The 13,753-nt window shown below is 32.5% G+C and overlaps 3 protein-coding genes across 5 annotated transcripts; 2 read left to right on the forward strand and 1 right to left on the reverse strand.

Moving 5' to 3' along the window:
* The first annotated feature begins 377 nt into the window (after positions 1-377).
* Positions 378-7,800, forward strand: LOC113867262 (sulfite oxidase). 2 transcript variants are annotated; one of them, XM_027502454.1, is made up of 12 exons: positions 378-510; positions 582-697; positions 890-952; positions 1,591-1,627; positions 1,730-1,811; positions 2,044-2,162; positions 2,278-2,373; positions 4,807-4,917; positions 5,005-5,106; positions 5,272-5,319; positions 5,904-6,119; positions 7,415-7,800. In XM_027502454.1, the coding sequence occupies exons 1-12, from the start codon at positions 436-438 to the stop codon at positions 7,529-7,531; spliced, it is 1,182 nt and encodes a 393-aa protein (XP_027358255.1). In that variant the 5' UTR covers positions 378-435; the 3' UTR covers positions 7,532-7,800. The 2 variants fall into 2 exon arrangements, with proteins under 2 accessions (XP_027358255.1, XP_027358256.1); XM_027502455.1 differs by having other exon boundaries at positions 407-510; positions 5,904-6,123; positions 7,415-7,673.
* A 1,885-nt stretch (positions 7,801-9,685) lies between these two features.
* On the reverse strand, positions 9,686-11,783 carry LOC113867835 (phosducin-like protein 3). 2 transcript variants are annotated; one of them, XM_027503331.1, is made up of 5 exons: positions 11,728-11,783; positions 11,146-11,422; positions 10,614-10,757; positions 10,324-10,529; positions 9,686-10,153 (listed from the first exon to the last, which is right to left on the reverse strand). In XM_027503331.1, exons 2-5 carry the CDS (start codon positions 11,391-11,393, stop codon positions 9,993-9,995), a joined length of 759 nt encoding a protein of 252 aa, XP_027359132.1. In that variant the 5' UTR covers positions 11,394-11,422; positions 11,728-11,783; the 3' UTR covers positions 9,686-9,992. The 2 variants fall into 2 exon arrangements, with proteins under 2 accessions (XP_027359132.1, XP_027359131.1); XM_027503330.1 differs by lacking the exon at positions 11,728-11,783 and having other exon boundaries at positions 11,146-11,435.
* A 463-nt stretch (positions 11,784-12,246) lies between these two features.
* Positions 12,247-13,235, forward strand: LOC113866559. Its single transcript, XM_027501385.1, has 2 exons — positions 12,247-12,254; positions 12,923-13,235. The coding sequence occupies exons 1-2, from the start codon at positions 12,247-12,249 to the stop codon at positions 13,233-13,235; spliced, it is 321 nt and encodes a 106-aa protein (XP_027357186.1).
* Positions 13,236-13,753: the final 518 nt, after the last annotated feature.

The raw sequence follows: 13,753 nt of genomic DNA on the forward strand, positions 1-13,753 counted from the left end.
ATATTAAATTTTATATAATTTTGACATTTGTTATCTAAAATTAATAGTATATTTTTAAAATATATCTGATAAAATAAAGTAGTATGGTAAAATATTATTAATTTTGTTTTTATATGAAATTTTATAAAATTTATCTTTTTTAAGGAATTTTATAAATATTAAGTTTTGTAAATAAAGCATTTAAAAGATGATTTTTGGTATGAATTATTTGAATTAATTGCCCAAGCATGAGTCTGATTCTGATATGGCAATTGGGGCGCAGAAAATAGTAGAAATCCACGTGGAGGCATAGCATGATTGATATCGTCGGCGTCAAGAGAGTGGTGGAACACTCGATGAACATAAACATGTTGTAACCATAAACTCGATTCATGATTGGGACACAAACGCACTTTCATTCTCATTCAACGTTTCAGAGACGCATTGATAGTAAAAATGGGAGGACTCAGTGCACCCTCTGATTATTCCGAAGAGCCTCCTCGTCACCCTTCTCTTCTCATCAACGCCAAGGCAAGCCTCTCTATCTTTCTTCTCTCTTTCCCTTCCCCATTTCCCCTAAACGCTGCGTTTTATTCTCTCAGGAACCCTTCAATGCCGAGCCTCCTCGTTCTATCTTGACTCTCTCCTACGTTACTCCCTCCGATTTCTTCTATAAGAGGAATCACGGCCCAATTCCCATCGTTCAAGACATTAACAGGTCCCTCTCTTTCTCATCTTTCCCTGACAACGCTTTTATTCATCCTCATACAATCAAATAATTTAAGTTTCAAGTCATGAATATATTGAATCTTGTAGTGATGATGACGATGATGATGATAATAATAATGATGATTTTTAATAAGAAAAAAGGTTTAACTTGCTCTGTGTCGTGTTTGGTTGCGAGGAACAGATACTCCGTGTTCATATCCGGGTTGGTGGAGCATCCCAGACAGCTTTTCATGAAAGATATCTGGTTAGTGCTTGTTTGCAACTTTCCCAGATTGCCAATCGTTACTCTTGTGCACTAGTCCAATAATTCAGCTAGGTTTTGCTGATATTCAAGGGTGAATGTTGAGTTGAAGGGATAGTCGAATGAGTCCGTAATTATAAACTGTTAGTTAAACGACTCGTGGAGTGATGGAGACTATAATATACCCAAGGTTCATGATATGAATGTATTCCTTGGGTCAAGTTTGTCAGTATGGGTGATTTTTGATGAACAACTTAGGCATTTATTCAATAAACTCTTATTACCTAAGAATTTATGAAAAATTTGATCATGAAGCTTATTAGAATAAGCTAAAGAGATTTCTAAACACCCTCTATGTCATGAAACTTTAAATTAATTTGACCAACAAAATATGTGTTTGAGAACCAACTTGACAACTAAATTCTTATTCAGAGAACATGGGCGTAATCGTCAATTTGCCATCTTTTGGCAAGTATATGACATACGCATTATACTTGTTTAATTATTTTCTCATCGAGGTTGGATAAGTCAAAGTGGTAGCAAGAGTTAATTACAATGCCAACCTGTTCTGGAAAATAACTCTGGCTATTTAGTATTTTTCTTGTTATACAAGGGACACTGACTGTGTTATTTGGTGACAGGACGCTTCCAAAGTATAATGTCACTGCCACTTTGCAGGTGTGTTCTCTTGCAAAATTTGGACTTAATTGGAGCCAAGGTTGTTTTGGCTTTTTTCTGTTGATGATGGGATGGTTAAATTCTGCAAATGAATTATCTCAGTGTGCAGGTAATCGAAGGACTGCTATGAGCAAGACCAAAACGGTGAAGGGAGTTGGCTGGGATGTTTCTGCTATTGGAAATGGTTAGTATTGTCAATTTTGTTGGAATAATGTGATCAAGGACTGAAGGAGCTTTTGTTTTTTATGTTTCACCTTGAGTAGATGATGGACTTTACTTTTTTTTTGGGGGGGGGGGGGGAGAATTGAAGTACAAGTAACGAGAAATTTGGATGCCCCTTGATGCTTACCTACAAAATAAGATTTTTAATAGGTCTCATATTCTAATCACTGTTTCATTATATTTGCCTTTCTCAGCTGTTTGGGGTGGTGCCAAATTGTCTGATGTTCTTGAACTTGTTGGAATTCAAAAGTTGACTAGTGTCACTCAATTTGGTGGAAGACATGTTGAGTTTGTAAGCGTTGATAAGTGTAAGGTGATGATTGTGGCTTGTATTTTTATTTTAGAGATCTTGGATTCTTTTTGATTATTTGTAGCATATCCTTTGTTCAAAAGTATTCTGTTGATTCCTTTTAATGTTAAAAAAATAGGAGGAGAATGGAGGCCCATACAAGGCTTCAATACCACTTAGCCAGGCCACAAATCCTGAAGCAGATGTTCTACTTGCTTATGAAATGAATGGAGAAGTAAGTGAACTTGACTTCTTGTTTGCTATCTTCTTGCAGTGATAAACTTTCAAAGTTTTTCTATCTTGGTTTTCATTCATTTTATGTATTTTAATAAGGGTTAGGATCCATTGATACCAAATGTTAAGCTTGTATACTTACACCTCTTAAATAACTTTTTACGGAATACAAAATTAATCAATCCAACTATTGAATTATCTTATACTATTTTCATGGTCATATATATATATATATATAGGGAAGAATCTTCTCACACTGGTGTAACCCTAAAAACTCTTACACTCGATCTGAGCACTTCATTTAACTTATATCTAACGGTCAGTGAAGTAATAAATTATAACCCATTAGATGTAAGTTAACTGAAGGGCGTAGATTGAGTGTAAGAGTTTTTACACCGGTGTGAGAAGATCTTTCTCCATATATATGTGTGTGTGTGTGTAATGAAATTTCATGCAATTTGAACATTTGTAGGTATGTTATCCAAAAGAATTTCATGATCATAATATGCCATCAATCCTCACACATAACTTAGCTATAAAATGATCTATCAGAAAAATTCCAACCAATGTTCTATGACTGAATAATGACATAAGCATACATATATTATGGTTTTTAGTGATACCTTTTTCCTGTCTTCTTTCTACAAGCAAGATACTATAATTTCCAAATTAGCACCATTAGAACTGTTTTCAGAGTTGAATATGGGAATTTAGGTACTCAACTTGTATGGGGATAGAGATCAAAGTTGTTACCCAAGTATTAGGACACGGATGAGTGCTACAGTACCCTACTTAGATCCTATCCAATGTCATCACTATGCAAGAAGCTTGTAATTTAATAGCCTAGTTATTTTCATTTGCTGTTCTTGCAAATAATTATGAACATGTTAATATGTCACCTTGTTTTCACTTTGTTCTGTTTTCACTATTTTTTGTACAAAGATTTGAAACTAAGAAGCAAAGTGAAAACAAAATAGCATTCTTGGTAGTTATTTGTGAATATAGAAAACATTTTGTCAAATCTAACTGTCCCAAAAATTTTGGGTTTCTCTTCTTCTTGAGGCCCCTACATGAGTTGAAAATTTCATCAAAGGACTCTGGATAAACCCATTGCTTGTCGAAATTGCTAAAATGTAATCTCAAATCTGTTAAGTGACAAAAAAAATGGTTATTCCTGTTGAACTTTCAAAACACATGAACATCTGAAAAAAAAAAAAAAAAAATAGCCCATGAGGCTGCAATAGATAACTTATTTTAATTCTATTAAACATTACATGTGAAAGGTATGTACTTACTACAATGATTGATGTCGATAATGGTAGAACGAAAAGGACTTACATATGGTCTTTCCTGTTTGGGAAAAGGCACAAGATGGGGTGTATAGAGAGGTTTTATTGAAGGTCTTAGAGAAGAAAGGGTCTGTATTGCTTACATTTGAGCAATCAAGGGGGCTGTAACACCGTAATTTCATTATAAATAAATTCCTTGATTGTTTTGTTCCCAAATTCTAAATTCCAAATAGATAATTAAGTAGATAATTATTAAGTACATAATTTAGAACTTCCGAAACCAACCAAACACAAATGAATATTGGTAAATAAGCCCACACTGGAGCAAAGCAAGGATTTGAATCAATACCGATTACAGAGACCTTTGAGAACTTTGGGAAAACCCTTAAACCTCAAGACCATGATTCAATTAACTAAGTGAAGACCCCATTAGGCATTAGAATTTATTAGAACTCAAATACATTGATTAGAAGACCTTAACTAAAATCCATTACTAGAGAAACTCTGAAATAAGCCTATAGATGATCAAATTGCAAGGAAAGATTACTTGCAAGAAATTAACCTAAGTACTCATGCAAAGTTATCTCCTAATACTTAGAAAGCCTAGAAGAAATAAGCCATAATTAGACTCCAATTATATTAGACAAAAAATTAAGGAAAAGAGCCAATTGGAACTATAGAATCTTCCAAGAATTTTGGCAAAATTAGAATGACTAATTTACCTATGAAACCGCACGGTTTTTAGCCATAAAAAGGGGCTTGTTGGCCTGAATTTTCCTATTAGAGAGCACCTAGAAAATGGCCAAAAACCAGCAAAGAAAGACCATTGGAAAAGGAATCTTCTAAGTCACAAAAGTAAGGCTTAAAAACCATGGCCTCTCATGGTTAAATCTTTCCAGCCCAGAAAAAGTTAACCATGGTAGCCAAAAAGATGAACATCCAAGGAGATGCATGAGTAGTATTTATTATACCTTTGTCATCCAATCATAAACACTTTTAATCTCTATCATTCCTTTGTGCTAAAAACTATCCATTGTACTATTAGTGGGTATTTACAATTGGATGTCATTTTTTGGCTTTATTTGGTGAGATATATTATGATGTTATATTATTGTATTCAGTAATATTCCATTTCCTTTCTCCAGCCTCTTAATAGGGATCATGGATATCCATTACGTGTGGTTGTTCCTGGTGTCATTGGAGCCCGGTCTGTTAAATGGCTTGAAGATATCAATATCATTGCAGAAGAATGCCAGGTCTAATATATACTACTATAGAACGGTTTGAAATACCAAAATTTCCCTTTTCAAAACACCATAGAACTTCACATTGTCATGTATCAGGGTTTCTTCATGCAAAAGGACTATAAAATGTTTCCACCATCTGTGAATTGGGATAATATCGATTGGTCAACCAGGAGACCCCAAATGGATTTCCCTGTTCAGGTATTTTGATTATTGTACTCTTTCTGCCTTACCTAACTTTTGAGCAATATAGTTTTTTTAAAGAAATTTTTGAACATTTAATTTATTGTTAGCTGAGCACCAAGCAGAATAAGTTTATATTTTTTTTAAGCAAGCCTTTTGTCACTGATTTCTTCTTTGTGGCAGTGTGTTATATGTTCTCTGGAAGACGTGAGTACAATAAAGCCTGGGAAGGTTAGTTTTTTAACATGTGTGTAAGAGGGCTATTCATGAATGTGTGAATTACATGAATGTGTGCCTGTTATTCACTATGAAATGCAATAACATGTATATTTTGCTTTCATTTTCTTCTTATCTCGATCATCTTTACATGGCTTGCACGTTTGGAACTCTGACTAAGCTTTTCAAGTTTTTAATTGTCATTGTATGTGGGCATTTGCTTCAAAATATATTGATGTTCCCAAATCTATTTTCAGTACTGAGATAATTATTTTTATTTTCCTCAGAAGTATATTGAAATAACATTTAAGTTTTCTGAAATTGAATAGACATCCTTTCCGTGCAGAAATGAAATGTTCAATAGAAACCTATCGAAATTTTGCATTTGTTCTTACCAATTGATGGGTTGTCAGTCCTTTCTTTTTCTCAACTCTTTGTCCAAGTGCAAACCATTGATATTAGATTTCCAAATTTACTTGCCAGGGAAGTATACATTATGCCTTTGTTTACCAATATAAAACAAGCAACTGAAACAAAACTACCTTACATCTATCGAATGGGTAATTAACTTAAATCCTACTCTTCCATATCTTATGCAGGTAAAAATTAGTGGATATGCAGCATCTGGAGGGGGCAGAGGCATTGAGAGAGTAGATGTTTCTGTTGACGGAGGCAAAACTTGGATGGAAGCCTCAAGATTTCAGAAAAGCAATGTTCCCTATTTATCAGAGCATGCCAGCAGTGACAAATGGGCATGGGTGCTATTTGAGGTCGCAGCTGATATTCTTCACAGCACTGAGATTATTGCAAAAGCGGTATGTCATGTATTTTCTGGTCGTCATGATTCGAGTATCTTGCCTAATGAGCTCGTAAACCTGTTCTGATGGCTAGCATGTACTGATATATCATGCAAGATCATGATGATAAGATATGGGTCATTCAAATTATACAGTGGTTAACTTAAAAGTGTTACCAATTCCAGATTAACTGCATTGTGAATGGAATTGCTAAAAAAATATAATATGAAACCATTCATGTGTCTTCACCTAACAGCTTAAGATTTTGGATTGTTATTTTAAGACACAGTATCAAAAAGCCTCTATGACCAAATAGTTTAGAATTCAATCTTTTTAATTCTCATTCTTCTAATAAAAGTTGAATTTAAGCATAAGATAACTGAGCATATGTATTATCTACACTTCAAGCCCTAAAGGTTTTGGCATGAGGGGGCATCAGAAATACTATACAAAATCATTCATGTGTCTCTTTACCTAACAGTTTAAGCTTCTGAGATAGTTGGTTCATGACAATCCAATCTTGATGTTGGCGCTCTTGTAAATATCCATTCTTACACACTCCAAATGCTCAATCTTGAGCATAAAAAGGGGTTGTTCAGATGTGCATCAGCAAAGAATATGGCCAAAGTAGCCCTTAAAAGACTTGGATATCTCCTCCCTCCCACTCCTCTTTCCTGAGCTAACTTTTGAAGTGGAATCATACCCAATCTAATTCTAATTGGAATGAAATATTATGTCCACTTTTCGGTGAATGTGTAGCATCTAATGGCATTTGACCCTTGACAACCTTTTAAATCCATATATAGATCACATAATATATGAAAGCTAAAACATTTTGAGGAGAAGAAATTGACACGATAGGGAACTCAAATATGTTCCATTTGAGTTTGGAGAGCCTGATGCATAAACTGAATCCTTGTGATTTGGAACAAACAGTAGAAAAATGAAATTATTAAAGTAAGAATTGCTTCTTCTTTTTTCACGATTGTTATGATCAGAGAATGAGAAGAAATGACAATCTTATTCATTATTAATATATACTTAGCTTTGACATATTTTGGCTTAATTTCAGTTCATATGACTTGGTGAATTGGATAATTGACTTAAAGTCGATGTTACATGGCTTAAATTTCTTGCTGGAGACATTCTTAATTTTTCCACTTTCACTGCCTTAAAAATTATAAAACAACTTTTACTCAAATTTATTTCCTTTCAATCCTCCACCTATAATTATTTCATATCAAAAGAGCAATTTATATCCCAGTGGGTTCATTTACATCTCTTTATAATTAGTGCTTTTGACTAATTTGCAGGTAGATTCTGCTGCAAATGTCCAACCTGAAAAGGTTGAAGACATTTGGAACCTCAGAGGCATATTAAACACTTCGTGGCATAGAGTAAAAGTTCAAGCCAGTCACTCAAACTTATAAAAGTATACCAAATTTCCAGTCAAGTTTTGTGATTCTCCCCGTCCAACATAATGGTTGGGTGAATGTTGACGCTTCTCTTACTGAAGAGTGAACACGGAATAGGCACTGCGATTAGCTGTACAAAACGTCTTAATGAACATCAGAAGGGCTATAACTTGCAAGTTTCACACGAATTGTCTGTAACGTTGTATCTTCAAATAATTGCTTTCAGATATTAAACTCAAGTGTGTGGCACTTCCAATTTCACTAATCGTATCATTTTTATCCTCCCACCTTTAGCTGAAACATTTAGGCATTTTATTTTAAAAAAATGTCGACACCAGTTTCGTTAAAAATAAATAAAATGTTGATTTTTTAAAGAAAACTATATTTATTATATACAAATTGTAATAAATATTCAAGAAAAAAAAATATTGCTTTCAAGTATTTAAAATTACTCATAAATGAGTGAGGTTAATAAATTTGATTTATTTTTATTAGGGTAAAGTTTGAAGCATATAAAATTTAATTTTTGACTAAATTCAATGAAATCACGTAATTCACGTAGCTGACATTGCTGAGTGAGATAGTTTGGTTGTTGTAAAAGGAAGACAAGGAATGTTTTAATTTAACAAGTCTTGTTTGAATTCCATTATCAATTTCATGAGTTTTACCTATAATTTGGTAGTGTCTAAAAAATTACATAAAAATTCTTGTAGTATATTAAATAATATATTAGTAGAATTTTTTGGTTTTCGTGAGAAATAAGAGGAAAGTACTTTAAGTAAGGATGAAATCATTAGCAAACAATAAACTCATTGGGGGAGTCCACAAGAAAATTTATTGACAATGCAAATATTTAGATATAATGATAATAATCATTTGAGCAAGTAATTCCAAAACAAATGTATATTTTGGGAGCATAGAAGGGTCCGAAAAAGAAAGGTTAGATGGTGACTCTCCTGAAATGTAATCTTCAACATATGCTTCTATTGCATCATTAGCCATATCCGCACCTTGATAATCTCCTTTCTTTAACAATTCTCGATTGTATTTAAGATCACCAAGAGCATCCTCACTATAACTAAAATGTCTCAAATATGATTTGTAATGGTTTCGTGTTGTTTGATTATTTGCATTTTGAGAAATAAGCACATTAATTTTATTATATTGGTAATATTAAAACGTGCCACGTTAATGGTGTATTGCGTAAGGTCATAAAAGTTTGCATTAGGCTGTGAGCTTAGAAGAGTAATAAAATGAAGGATTATTGATTTGCTTACAAATAACAAATTCTTACTCTGGTGGGATTGCATAAGCTGATGCTACAAATAAAAACAACAGTGTCATAATTGTAACCTATTATTTCTCCTCCCTTTTTATAACTCTCATTTAAAATTCATAACATTAATACTATTTAATGTGCACATAGAATAAAATATTAAAAAAACTAATAACAAAACCCCATAATAATAATAAATTTGGATATTTTTATTAATTAGTTATATATATAAAACAAGTTTGGGCATATGATTTAAATGTCTCAACTTAAAAAAGAATGTTAAAAATACTAATAAACAAATAAAGAGCATTTATTTATTATTTACATAATGTTATTTGTAATAAATTGTAAAAAGAAAAATTTATAATTATTTTCTCGTCATTATAAATAGAATCCTCAACTCAACGGTGCATCATAGACGCACTGATTTCTCTCATCGTCTCTCGATTCCTTCTGTTTCAACAACTCTAATAACATGTTTTCCCTTCTTAACAACTACTCATCTAACAACTTCTTAGCCATGAACTTATTCACCCAATCCTCTGCAACAATATTAAAAAAACATCACTATGGCCATTTACTATATAACAAATAAGAGCTAGCAATTACAACTCAATGAACTGAAACATGCAAAATCCGACTGATATACGATCTTCCAAAAAAATGTTTTGAAGGATCAATTTCAAAAAACACCCCTGATGAAACAAGTTTTTGCCTTTCAAATCAAAACGTTTTATTTGCAAATGATATGATCTTCTAAAACTTGTATGAATTTTTTACTTTTGTACAAATATCATACATTAGTCTTAAAACAAAAAAATCAAAGCCATAATGTAGAAAACTCGATTGGTGCCTCCTTATTTATAATGCTAACAAAAATAATGGCAAAATGTAAAAGCAAACCTGAATTAAATTACTTTCTAGTGACAAGGAAATGAGAATCACACAACATACTTGTACACGTTAACTTAGATGAGACTAAAATAACAACCACCAAACTTTATCCTCCTGCTGTATAAGGACAATTAGAAGGCACAGGGAAGGGGAAAAAAAGAAAGAAAATCTCTACATAGAGGGATAGAAGCAAAGTTGTGGAAAATAAAACTCCACAAGATGTATTGCTTTACTTCATCGATTGGAGACATCTTACTTGAAAGAAAGACAGACACATAAACCCCCCCAACCCCTAAAAACAAAATGCTAATCACTCGAGTAATCATCATCATCCTCTTCATGATCGGCAACAACTTTCTCTATAAACCTCTTGCGGACTCCTTCAATGACAGCTTTTCTTGATTGCTCATCCCTATTGTGGCCATCATTAAGAACAGGGTCTGATTGGCACAGGACTAATGCAACACCTGATATTTAAGATAGGTAGAGTCATTAGATAACAAGGGAGCAGATTTAGAAAAGAGTTTCTATTACAACTTCCTAAGAATTAATCATAATTTTGAGGACTAAGGCTTGAGCAATATGCCCTTCATACTAAAACAATGCAAATAAGGGTGGCATTCTGAGGCATATTTACCTTCAGGAGTACATCTTCGCCCAAAACTATGCAAACCCACATAATTTCCTTTGACTGCTCCATTGTTGTACACCAACAAAGTGGGAAGATTACGATCCGGGTAGTTGGGAATGCAGTCAGTGGATATTATCTTGACAAATTTTGTTGCAGGATATCTTACAGCCAGTTCTTCAATGCTTTGCATCATTAGTGCACATTCAGGAATCCTGTCACAAAAATCACAATAGACATAATACATCACTAAGAAATTAAATAGATTTTGGAAAATTAAAGAAATTGCTAAAGCATACCCTTCTTTGTAAAGGATGACAACCACCCAAACATCAGATGGAGCCTGTGAAACCTCTCGAACGAAATCAGATCCCGATATGGGAATCACTGATCCAAACCTTATGACTTTAGCTGCCTCTTGCATCTCAGCTAACCTCTTCTTCCTATCATAAACAAGTGAAATAAATAGTATCTAATTTTGCTTTCCCTTAATCTTATAACTCATTTACTCCCTCTTCTCAAGCAAACTCACTAACTCAGAATGAACTAGTCATCAGAAATTGAATGGAACAAAAGGGCTTTTAAACATTAATTCGCTCCAAAACCTTAAAATTTACAACAAATCCCAACCAATCCGTGTTAAGAACAAAGAAAATGAACAAAAGAATACAGACAACTAACGACACAAAGTATACGACCCAGAACAATACATAGAGCCCCATGAGAAATGAACAAAGTTACAAAAAAATAATTAAAATTCACTTATTTTCAATCACCTTGGAGGCAAACAAAAACAACCCACAAAATACAAGGGTGAATTTCGAGGAACACCTGTATTCTTGGAGAAAACGATCATCGTCAAGGTCAAGATCGTCTTCTAGCTCCTCGAGTTCATCCGGGTTTTTGGAATCGAGCCAGGCTTTGTCTTTAGGTTGGGTATCGGAATCAGATGCAGGGGTGAAAGGAGGGGGCTTGAATGCGGCTTCCTTCGGAGGCAAATTTCCAAGCTTTCTTTGTATATCATCCCATTGAGTAGATGCTCCTTCTACATCTTTGTACACAAAGTGATAATCCCCCATTCTCCTCTTTCTTTCTCAACGAATCCAAAATTATGATCAAACAACCATCTCTTAACCATCCCACAAATAAAATCCTGGAGTAACATGCTATTTTTTAACTTTTTTAAAAAATAAATATTAACCGATGTATATACAGAGAACAAAAATTTATTTTGAAATGTCATTAATGCATTCTGATTATTTCAATACAACTTTAATGGAATATTTAATAAAAAACTATTTACTAATTTTTTTATAATGAAAAAAATAAAAGAAATGCATTTGAGTACTCGAAACATGTTAGTGTTGCTTTTTAATTTAATACTCGGTAAAGGAAGAAAATGTAGTATTTGGGTGATTCTAGAGATTTGCAATTGATGTAATATTAATATTTTCTCGTGCTTGGTTCCTTTGGGATTTGAATTCTCTCTGGTAGTATCTGAATTGGACATTCAATTTGATTTTTGATTAAGGAAAAATAGATTCACTTAAGAAAAAATAAAACTAAATTCTCTCACAACTGCAGAGAATCTGGATGGGTTTGCTGTGCTTAGATACTTTCACTTATGTTAAAAATACTCATATCATTACACTCTCTTCTTCAATCACAATCTTACCTTCACTTTACGTGGCTCCGTCTAAACTGTATAACGTCAAATCCTGCCACAACAAATAACATTGGATTCTTGAAATGAGGATTATAAAGGTGATGGCTAAAGGCTTCATTATCTGAATGATTTCTGCATTGGCATAGAGTGTTTTATTTTTTTTTATTGGGTAGGAAATGCGTAAGCTTGAATTTTAGGTTTCTCATTCTCTTTTATAAATTGCACAAATCTTTCTATTATGCTATAAATTATGCATTGGTATCTCCATGGATATGTTTGGTATAGATCCAAACTAAAGTCATTTATACACTGATATTATATAGGTTTCTTGTTGGAAAAAATATCAAATATAAGAGTAATACATAAAAGTGAAATGGATCTCTTTTTTACTTTAATTCTATGTAACTTTTTTACTATATAATTAGTGTCTCTCTGGTCATATGATAGATATATTGTTCATTAAAACTTATCATATTTTATATTTTGTAAATTTGGTAAAATGAGTCCTAATGTATTTTGATGTATATTTGATAAAATTAGTCCACTTTAAACTCTTCAAAACCATATATTTATTAATATTATTTCATGTTTCCTTTTTAACTTGTTTAATTTTCATGGATTTGTTTTCGAAATTTTTTTGTATAAAGTAAAATAAATGAAATGTTCTATAGTTACACGTTTTATACTCGACTAAAATAACTTATTTATTTTTAATTAATAATTTATTTTTTATGATTTTGAATAAAATAAGGACGTTACATTTGTTAAAGGTACAAAATATAAATTTATATATAGAAGGTGAGTTTTTATTTAATAAAATATATAAGATTTAGTTAAGTTTGACAGTGTTGTTTTTTTACTTGTAGCATCATCTTATGCAATCTGAGCAGAGCAAGTGAATGCTATTTGTAAGCAAACCAATAATCCTTCATTTTGTATCAGGCTTCTTAGTTCACAGCCTAATGCAGACTTCTATACCCTTACCCAGTACACCATTAACGTCGCATGCATCAACATTACCAACACAATAAAATTGATTAATGTGCTTATTTCTCAAAGTGCAAGCAATGAAACAGCACGAAACCATTACAAATCATGTTTGGAGCATTTTAGTTATGGTGAGGGTGCCCTTGATGATCTTGAGTATAGTCAAAAGTTGTTAAAGAAAGGAGATTATCAAGGTGTGAGTATTGTTGCTGATGCAATAGAAGCAGATGTTAAAGATTGCATTTTAGGTAGGGATGGCAATGGGTAAAGTACCCGATGGGCACCCGCAAAATTTACCCACAATGGGTAGGGTATTTACCCGCTTTACGGGTACGGGTATGGGTGTGGGTAAAAACCCGCAAATTTTAATGGGGATGGGTGCAGGTATGGGTATCTAAGTACCCACCCCGCCCCATACCCGCATATATATATATATGCTTGAACTTTATTCTACAATTATGAATTGAATTTTTGTATTATTATATTACTTATGTGAAGTTATATAAGATTAATATAAAAATATATTTAATAATAAAGTAAACCAAAAAATTTATTTTGGTTTATATTTTTAATAGAAAAATTTATTTACTATTTTATATCATTTAATTCGGCTAACACAATTTAATTATTACATAGTTAATATGAGATTGACTTTTTTTAAAATATTATTTATATATGACACACATAAAATATTTTTGTTAATAAAATTATATTGATGTTTTAATCATAAAGTGAATGATAAATAATAAATATATTATAAATATTTTATAAATTTTACAATCACCT

This window comes from Abrus precatorius, unplaced genomic scaffold (assembly GCF_003935025.1).
Source record: "Abrus precatorius isolate BTA unplaced genomic scaffold, Abrus_2018 Scaffold5, whole genome shotgun sequence".
In the NCBI taxonomy this organism is placed as follows: Eukaryota; Viridiplantae; Streptophyta; class Magnoliopsida; order Fabales; family Fabaceae; genus Abrus; species Abrus precatorius.

What these genes read in the sequence shown, in the direction of transcription:
- LOC113867262 (XM_027502454.1), top strand. Translation starts at nt 436, where the DNA reads ATGGGAGGACTCAGTGCACCCTCTGATTATTCCGAAGAGCCTCCTCGT. An exon ending in TAAGCGTTGATAAGTGTAAG is followed by an intron (nt 2,163 to 2,277) that starts GTGATGATTGTG and finishes TTAAAAAAATAG; the next exon opens with GAGGAGAATGGAGGCCCATA. An exon ending in GTACAATAAAGCCTGGGAAG is followed by an intron (nt 5,320 to 5,903) that starts GTTAGTTTTTTA and finishes TATCTTATGCAG; the next exon opens with GTAAAAATTAGTGGATATGC.
- LOC113867835 (XM_027503331.1), bottom strand. Translation starts at nt 11,393, where the DNA reads ATGGGGGATTATCACTTTGTGTACAAAGATGTAGAAGGAGCATCTACT. An exon ending in GTCATCCTTTACAAAGAAGG is followed by an intron (nt 10,530 to 10,613) that starts GTATGCTTTAGC and finishes TTTTTGTGACAG; the next exon opens with GATTCCTGAATGTGCACTAA. An exon ending in GCGAAGATGTACTCCTGAAG is followed by an intron (nt 10,154 to 10,323) that starts GTAAATATGCCT and finishes CTTAAATATCAG; the next exon opens with GTGTTGCATTAGTCCTGTGC.